The sequence below is a fragment of the Rhagoletis pomonella genome, unplaced genomic scaffold (genome assembly GCF_013731165.1).
Source record: "Rhagoletis pomonella isolate Grant_MI unplaced genomic scaffold, Rhpom_1.0 Rhpom_scaffold_00014, whole genome shotgun sequence".
NCBI lineage: Eukaryota > Metazoa > Arthropoda > Insecta > Diptera > Tephritidae > Rhagoletis > Rhagoletis pomonella.
In genome coordinates, this window is record NW_023458568.1 from 6,145,508 (window position 1) to 6,155,050 (window position 9,543).

General features: G+C 35.2%; 1 protein-coding gene across 6 annotated transcripts in view; it reads right to left on the reverse strand.

Moving 5' to 3' along the window:
- The window catches only part of LOC118749186 (clavesin-1-like), a 405,874-nt gene extending 397,562 nt beyond the window's left edge, over positions 1 to 8,312 (reverse strand). For 2 of the 6 annotated variants that reach the window (XM_036483965.1, XM_036483967.1), the window contains exons 1-2: positions 8,192 to 8,312; positions 7,769 to 8,109 (exon numbers count right to left, since the gene is read on the reverse strand). In XM_036483965.1, coding sequence (XP_036339858.1) covers position 7,769 — 1 coding nt within the window. In that variant the 5' untranslated portion in view covers positions 7,770 to 8,109; positions 8,192 to 8,312. Of the gene's footprint in view, positions 1 to 7,768; positions 8,134 to 8,191 lie in introns of all 6 variants that reach the window. The other 4 variants (XM_036483966.1, XM_036483964.1, XM_036483963.1 and 1 more) reach the window with 4 other exon arrangements.
- Positions 8,313 to 9,543: the final 1,231 nt, after the last annotated feature.

Genomic DNA, 9,543 nt, shown 5'->3' on the forward strand with positions numbered 1-9,543 from the left:
TTGAATGTCCCTTTTGTCCGGTTTACTCCTGAGGGTCATGAACAGCCAATGGCGGTTCATTCCCTCTCCAAAAAGGTGGGTTAGAGGTGCCATGCCCACTTACCTTTCGCCCACCGCCCCTTTAACGAACGGCCATAAAGGAAAGCCAACCCAAAAAAATTATTATAATTGTCAATAGCAATTTCAGTCTTGATAATTTATCAAGAAAATAGATTTAAACTTCTTTGCTAGAACTGGGAGTTTTTGATAAATAATCGAAAATTTACAATTTATAAAAATATTGAAGTTATTAAGTGCACAGGATCGGGCTGTAAGTATATACACATTTGTTATGAAATATATCAGTTTTATTCAGTATATTTTTTTCTCAGTGAAGAAGTGAAGATTTTGGTATTGAAAATTTGGTAACTTTTCTTAAGAGATTTTGGTAGAAAAAAATGTTGGCGAGTGGCAACCATGGTCATGACTTTATGCAATAACGTTAAACACCTGACTTTGAGTATGTCATCAAAAGTTATAGAGAAGATTTTCAACGCGAATTCAGAAATGTGCTCATTTCGTTTAATGCCAAAAATATATCGCGCAATGTTGTTGTACAGAACATTTAGTTTCCTACTACAAATACTATCACAGTCAGCAAACAATTCACAACCATATAATAACGTCGGTAGCAAGTATGTTTTGGCCAGTAACAATCGAATTTTCAACGGTGTAAAGTACTGAATGCCCCATAAAGTCCGGAGCATGCCATATACTTTGCCAATAGTGCTAAAAATGTGGTTATTCCACGTCAGAGTTCTGTTGAAAATTAATTTTGAATCTAAAACAGAAACCAGGCACAGAGACATTCTTACTGACATTATAACGATCATAACAAATATTATTATTGTTAATAACAATAACTTGGACAAATTTCTCATTGAGCTCATTCTCATCTATTGATTCATTGCTCAAATTGTTTTTATTGCCAATGCCGATTTCGCGAATATGCTTCCATGTCTGCTTAGAAACTACGGCAGAGCTAAATTTTTGTTCATAGTATTTTAATTTTTGTGACTTGATAGCTTTGGTTACTTCCCTTCTTATGGTTTTATACTCATTACAACTGTTCTCAGACTTGGATTGCTTCCATTTTGTATACGCTTTATTCCGCCTGTAAATTGATCTCTTTATATCGTTGTTGAACCATAGATGGCTTCTAACTCTATTTGACCTAGTTACAAGCGGTACAAAGTTATTAAAAAGTCTGCCGATGTTAGCTCGAAGAAAGCATATCTGCTCGTATCATATTATACGTGTTGCCTTTGGAGCTACAATATTTTTTACTATTCATTTAAACAAAGCAGAACAATAAACGCTGCACACTGAAGGCGATGACAATTATAAAACCACACATACACATCTCTATGACTTTGAATAGGTAAGGAATAAAGTGAGAAAAGGGAAACAGTATACTGAAGTAAAATATTAAAGTAAGAAAGAGTACAAAGAACATTAAACTGAATCTTAAGAACTAGTCATTTGCTGCCAGCGGCTATTGCCGTGATTTCATCTATGCTGAGCACTTAAACCGCAGCTTCATTTTGCCGCACACGAACACACACCTGTCCTTTGAAAGAGAAGGCAGATGTTAAGCACTTTTAAGTTTAGTGGCAAACTGCATAATCGCGCGGGTGCGTTTGGTGAGAGATTCGTTCAGGTGTATTCTGCATTCTGATTCGCGCCCAATGTCACTTAGCTTAATACCTCCCTTCTTTGATTTGAAAAACCTGGCAGCGGCGGCAAATAGCATTGGACGACCGTGGGGAGAAAACTAGTTTCACGATCAGCGGCGAATTTTTCGCTTTGTTGTTGCGAACACGAAAGGCCGATCGAAAAAGGGGAGGATTCAGCTGCATAGCTTGGCAGAGTTTGGTGAAAACTTCATCTATCTTTTTTTCTGTCATTTGCGGAATGCCACTGATAATGACATGACGCTTTTATTTTCTAGTTCCTCTTTTAGTGCGCAGAGATCATTGCGCAGCTCTGCCATTTCTTTGTAGTCACGTTCAGTTTGTTCAATTCTGCCCACAAGAGTTCGTAGGTCGCGCTTCATGTTCGCCAGCTCAGCTGTCGGCTCACTCAGTTTCTGCATAATTGCGTCAGCTGATTCCCTTACCACTTCCCTCACGACCTCTGTCATGGCACTCATAAGCTTCGCTTCAAGCTGTGAGATCCACCCAGCATCAGGCACAGGTACTCTTAGGCGTACTTGAAAGCGTTTATTAGGTGAAGCGGTTACCAGGCGAGCAGATTTGGGCGAGTACCCATTTCCAATTAATGCGGCGAAAGACGAATATGACAAAGAAACGGAGACGAAAACACAAGCACAAACGCACAAGCGCACAGCTCTTAATACTGGAGATAGCCAGCTACTCTTTGTAAACAAAACCGACAGTGAAGGCACAAAACAGTAACAGCAGGAACAAGGAATACCAACAGCCACCACTTAGTTGTTGTTTTATTTGTTTTGCTTACTTATTGTTTATGCATGATTCAATAATAGAAAGGTTTTGTAATAAAACAGTCTTCTCGCTCCCACGCATAAAATCGGCTCCTTTACTTGTTACTTGTTGTTTTCTAGTTATATTAGTAGTTAAACCAAAAATTCTTCATACTAAATATTCGTTGGCATCAGCTTCGTTTGCGAAAATTTCTGGAACAAGTCTAGAATAGCGACCGTTTAGCTATAAAATAACCAAAAGTGCCGATTGATAGAACTTTTTACGCTGATTTCAACGATACCAAATATATTTGGCGCAGGTAATAAACAGAGAAGATATAAGAGGTTTATTTGCTTTGTTTACTTATATTTTTTATTATCACTTAGTTCTTAAAACCCAAAAGTAGATCATGATAAAATATGTATAGCTTGTATCTTCTAAATAATATAAATTTCTTTACCATTAATCATGCATTTTTTTCAAAAAAGGTTATTTCACGAAAAAATAACATATGTTCGTTTTTTAGTGGTTTTGGTTTAAATATATAAAAAAAAAAAAATCAATTATGTATATCAGCTGAAAGATAAATTGATTATCTTTATGGTGACGTTATTAGTTTTTTAATCGGTTATGTGGTTCATAAGATATTAATGTTTAAAAAAAATCTAGGAATTTAATTGTAACCTTCTAAAACAACTTTATATTTTACTTGCGATAAATAATTTTGACATGGTTGAAATGAGCGTAAAAAGTTCTATTGATCTGCATTTTTTGTTTTTGCATAGTTGAACGGTCGGTATTCTAGATTTGTTCCAGGAAATGACGAATAACTTAAATTAAAAATCTATTATTTTACGTATTGCTTAGTATTTCCATTAAAACACTAAATATATTGCAAATTCACATATAATTAATAATACACATTTTACTTCTAATTGTATACTTTGCGCACTTTCTTCGTACCTTTCTACTACCGTTTTCGCAAAAGGCGATCACATTCTTCCCCTTTCTCCTACTTCCAAAATACAAATCTAGATAAAGGAGTGTCAAATTTTAGCTGTCACAAAATACATAACCTTGTGTTATTGAATCATGTTGTTTATGTATAATTGTTTAGTTTTTTATGTGCACTTGTCTTTCTGTGCACTTTCTTTCTTACAAATTACAGAAATATTTTTATATTTATAATTGAAGAAATATAGTGTTTTGTGTACTATATTCTTTCCAACAGTATATAGTACGCAGGCCCAAAAAATAGTACAATACTATATATTACTATATGTCGGCCGCTGTGGTGTAGTGGTAAGCAGTGCGCGCTTCCACTCCGCAACGCCTGTTTTCAAGCCCTTGTCAAAGCAACATCGCAAAAAATATAGAAAAGGTTTTTTCTTAACAGCGGTCGTCCCTCGTCAGGCAATGGCAAACCTCCGAGTGCATTTCTGCCATGAAAATCAGCTTCTCATAAAAACACAATCGCCGTTCGGAGTCGGCGTAAAACTGTAGGTCCCTCCACTTTGTGTGACAACATCAAGGCGCACGCCACAAATCGGAGGAGAAGCTCGGCCAAACACTAACATATGTGTAAGCGCCAATCTATTATTATTATTATATATTATAGTACGGTTGGCAACCCTACTTTGAATATTAAATACTACGAAGGGAGCCAAGAGAGTTCTAATTGCAAGTGTATGCAGAAAACAAGATTGGCAGATTGGCAGAGACAAGATTGTATGCAGAAAACAAGTTGGTAAGATTGCATTAAAAATACTAGTGACTTTTAGGCTCTTATTATGAGTTACATTCGATTTTCAATCTTCGCTGTGTTGAAATTTTCGTTGAGTATCGAATTTTCTGTCGCACAGAATTTTGCTTTCGATGGTGTAGCGAAGTGTTAGAAAATTTTGAAAAATGTATGATTTTGCATTTGTTTTCTTATTTTTTGGCGGCTAGACAATAATTTTAAACAATTTTTGTTAATTTCATGCAGTTCTAATGTCGTGAATATTAAACACAAGCTCGAAAGCTTGGTTTTACTTGTGAAAGAAAGTCCCAATACTCAGTGGGAACGCTCTTTGAGAAGAAAAGCGTAAGCTGTTGATAGTTTTAAAATTTTTTAAATATATTTGGCTCACAAACGTCTCTTTACACAGTCGGAAGTTTTTAATAAATCTGTAGACAAATTTCTTAAGTATATTTTATGTCAAAATATATTCGAAAGACTACACTTAGACACTCTTAAACATTTTCTACTCCTGGTCAGATTACCAAGCTCTCATCCACTGACGAATCGTTGAACCAGAACTCTGTTGTACTCATTTTTACCACGTTTTTATAAACTGTTTTAATTAATTTTAATTTAATTTAATTTTATAAACTCTTTTAATTCATTTTAATTTTTTAATTCATTTTAATTTGCACAAATTTACATACATACATATGTATAAGCACACTATTTAGTTTTCTCGATTTGTAAAGAAAGCTTCTCAGCGGTGAAAAATATATTATTGTGAACAAGCGCTATTCTTCATCGAATGAGCGTCATAATACCAAATGAAAATTCGTTCGATCAGCACTTTCGACGACAGACGAAGATCGAATGCAACTCATAATAGGGGCCTTACTTTTACATTTCTGTGTGAGACTGCATTTTCAACAAGTGCTTACATAAACAAGTAGTTTTTAAGCAAAAAACAAAACCGACTTAAATTGCCATAAAACAATTTAAGATTATCTTTAATCTATTCATGATCCAAAAATCGGATTTAAATCAAATAAGAATGGGACCACCTGTTAGGTAACACCTCAGAATTATAGTAATCGGTTAACGTGGTGCAAAGTTATGCAGTAACATATGTACATAAAAAAAAAAATTATAATAAAACCTTCTCCTTTTTGTGCAGTCGGTTAAAAACAAATACACCAGCAAGCTTTCAGCGTCAAATGATTTCAGGGTAAAATTGTCAAAGCTCCCAATAAACTTAAAGGAAATAATGAAATCATCAAAACAATTTCAGTCCTTACATTAAAGCTAAAGGAGCATAAATTTTGCAATATGTTTTCTTGTTTTCGTAGACATTTCAAGAGTAGGGGTGCCGCGAAATTTGTTTAGCACAACAAGGGTGCCAAGGTGAAAAAAGTTTGGGAACCCCTGGTCTAACCATTTCAACATTTGCTGATGACACAGCTATCCTAAGCAATAGTTCAGACCCTAAAGAGGCTTCTTACAAGCTGCAAGAATTTTTGAATAAGTTAGAGCTATGGCTAGGTTCTTGGAGGATAAAGGTTAACGAAAGCAAGTGTGTTCAGACAACATTTACTTTGAAGAAAGAAATTTGCCCACCACTAAAAATAAACAGCAATGCTATGCCACAAAAAGATAGTGTCAAATACCTTGGGATGACACTAGATAGAAGACTTACCTGGAAAAAGCATATAGAAACCAAAATTTCTCAAGCGAAACTAAAACAAGCAAGCCTTCAATGGGTTATAGGACACAAATATAAATTAAGCCAAGATAACAAGATATTGCTCGGGCTTGTTCTTAGCCCGAGATATGAAAGAAGACTAAAAAGAAAGGATTTCTCCGATATTATCAAATGATGCGCAATATAATAAATTTCGATATCTGCAATATATCAATTTCGGCCTTACAGACCGACTGACCAACACCAGTGTACTTAAATATAGAGAAGCGAAGGCGCGGCGTGGAAACTAGTCCTTTCCACCCGCCCAGGCAGTGCGGCTGTGGAACTCGTCTTTTCAGACCGCCTGCCCAGCACGATATCCAGCGATCCTGCTGCTCGGAATCTTGTCCATTCCGACAGCCGCAACAGCTGTAATAAATATATATGTATGAAAAAATAAAAAATTTCTAAGCATTGCCGCAGAAATTTTAAATTTAATAGTAGTTTGTAAGATTTGAAAACTTATTGTTAGTTTCGAAAGAAAGATTCAATAAATAAATACATATTATAAAAAAAAAGTTATTATTGTGGCGCACTAATATTTACTTTTGAGCAATGTTTTTTGAGCTTTGCACCACGAAATTATAGCTGCTATTTCGGAGATCACCTCATCTCCTCATCAAACTTCTTTTTCTAGACTTCACACGAATCGAACCCGCATCATCGTTGTGCTAAGCAAGCAGCGCTAACCACTGATCTATGCACACCCCGTAAACTCCTCTAATCCATTTCCTTATTCAACCTCCTACTATCAAGTGCAGCTGATTCGCCGCTATTCAAACATGACAGCGTAGCGTGGTTGTTAATGTTTCGAGTTTTAAGGGTTTAGTTATGACCTTTGTTAGAAAAATTATAACCGTTTCGGCCCCTGATTTAAAGTGATATGAAAATGATTTTATATGCATTTTTTTACTTTAACTTCTTGCTAATGGTGGTATCGGTTTTTCTAAATACTAAAGATTTTATTTTAAGCCTTGAACGTAAATCGAGTTTATTCAACTTCATTAGTGGAATTACTTAATATTGTTTCCTTTCGTTTTGATAATAAATTAAAGTAAACTTTATGTTAGTGTAATTATCCTGAAAAACACTTAACATACGGTGCGCATAATAAATATCACTCCACTTTGATGTACATTTAATAATGTAAATCGAGTAAGAACTCCGATTTTTATTGATAAAGCTGTAGTTTTCAAGTAATCATCAAATAATTTTCAAATATTTATAACATCTAAATGTTTGCTGGGTGTATTCATATATATGTAGACTACTATATAAAATAACAAGCTTCTCTACATGTTTTTTGCCTATATCAAAAACTTATGTAACATTTATTCAAATATTAGCTGTGTTTCGTTTGACGCATATACGAATGTAAGTACTTCTACGTATCTTCAATTAAATTTTGTGTGGAATTTTACGTGCACTTATTAACCCTCCTTAGGCGCAATATGGTGAGTGTCAATTTCAGGCGCAATGTGCCTAACTGGCACTCTTTTAAAAAGACATAAGTAATAAACACACAATTATATTGTTTATACATCTGGGAAATGCTGGCACCGCGATTGGCCATGTGAAAAAGAAATAAATGTAAAAATCCATTTGTTTGACACAAATTTACCAACTACTACAAAAATCAACCACCAACTACTACAAAAATAAAGCTAAAAAATCCAAAGGTAAAACATGACACGTAAAATAGTTAAGAAAAAATGCCAGTATTCCATAAAAATTCAACTTTGGGACATTAAATAATAGCTACTTTTAGATAAATACAAAAATTTTAAAAAGTAATGTAAAAGTTTTTCTAAAAATACTTACTTTAATACATGTGATGAGTTTGGGCGCAATGAGCTTCTCAGATCAAACTCTGCATAACGTCTCGTTGTGAGGGTCAAACAAAAACTGAATGGTTTTGCTGTATAGAGCACTTCAAAACAGGCAGCTACTGAGCGTAAGCAAAGTTAACGGTGTAAATCGGGAAGACGAGATAAAAAAAATGTGCTGGATGTGCCGCACAGATCATTTGCGCCCGACGAAGGGTTAAATAGTTGTCGATAAAATCTAAATGATTTTTGTGATTACTCAACACTTCAACTTAAGCTAGAATCGAAAATATTTTATTTTTGTATTTTCTTTTTTAACAGTTTGACATTCGCTACCTATAATGCAAATACAAAATAATACTAAAAATAATAAAATAATAATACAAAAACGAAAATGTGGCAAGCGTTATTCTCTTACCGCTCTTAACTTCGGAAAGGCCGTAACTTATAAATCTAAAAAAAATTATGCTACGGAAAGTTAAGTTTTAACCAACCGCCAACACAGTATGTAGTAAGAAACAAGGCTTTGTGTACTGAAAAATTACGCGTTTGTATGTGTATGCATGTGTGTATATAGACATACACCCATACAAATAACAAACGGCGAGTATTATTGATGGGTAATATAGAGCACGAAACCCTGCAAAAATAGTTGGACCATATAGTCTATTTGTGGCATATTGGAGTACTTACAAAAGTGCTCCTCTGTCATGCTGTAGCGGACCAACTCGTGTCTCTGCACCTTCTTATTGTTACCCGATCACTGCTCGTGTTTTAACGAAATGTGATTGAATTTGAGAATTTGAAAGCACATTTGCATGTCTGGCTGTAGCCGAACGTGTAGAGATGCTCACTATTATTTGTGTGCTCCCAGCAGATTCGGGTTCAAAGGCCGTCAGAGGCAACATGTAATTTTTTATTTTTGTTTTTGGTTTTAATAGATTGCGAAAAGGATCTGTGCAGTGAAGAACAAAAGCATGTACAAACGAAAAAGAATATCAACAATGCCATTGTTAATATGTTGGAGTAGTTTTGTGCTACTCTGATGTAACGCAGAGCTGGAGTATATCCCTAGAATACTAACGTTATTTTTTATTCCTTTAATACTAACGTTCGCTCCGACCTAGAGCTACCGGAAAGACCCTCCAACCACAGCGGAGCTCATCAATAGAGTTTTGATTGCTTAATAAACGATAAACCAATTTACATTAAACAAACAAATAAATAAAAATAAACTTAAAATTTACTTAAAAACGTCAGTCAGTTTTTTTTCTTTCTATCTTTCTTTCGAAACTAACAAAAAGGCTTCAACTCTTACAAACTATCATTAAACTTAAAATGTCTGTGGCAATGCTTAGAAAGTTTGGTATTTTTTACATATATATTTATTGAAGTTGTTGTAGCTGTTGCGGTTGTTGCGGCTGTGGGAATGGACAAGATCCCGAGCAGCAGGATCGCTGGATATCGCGCTGGGTAGGCGGTCTGAAAGGACGAGTTCCAGAGCCGCACTGCCTTGGCGGGTGAAAAGGACTAGTTTCCACGCCGCTTTCGCTTCTCTATATTTAAGTAATTACAATCCAGTAGGCTGTGTTCGGTCGGAAAGGACAAGTTTTCGAACCGCACTGACACTGTTGTTAGGTGGTCGGTCTGAAAGGACGAGTTCCAGAGCCGACATTGATATATTGCGGATATCCACATATATTATATTGCTCATCATTTGGTAATATCGGAGAAATCCTTTCTTTTTAGTCTTCTTGCATATCTCGGGCT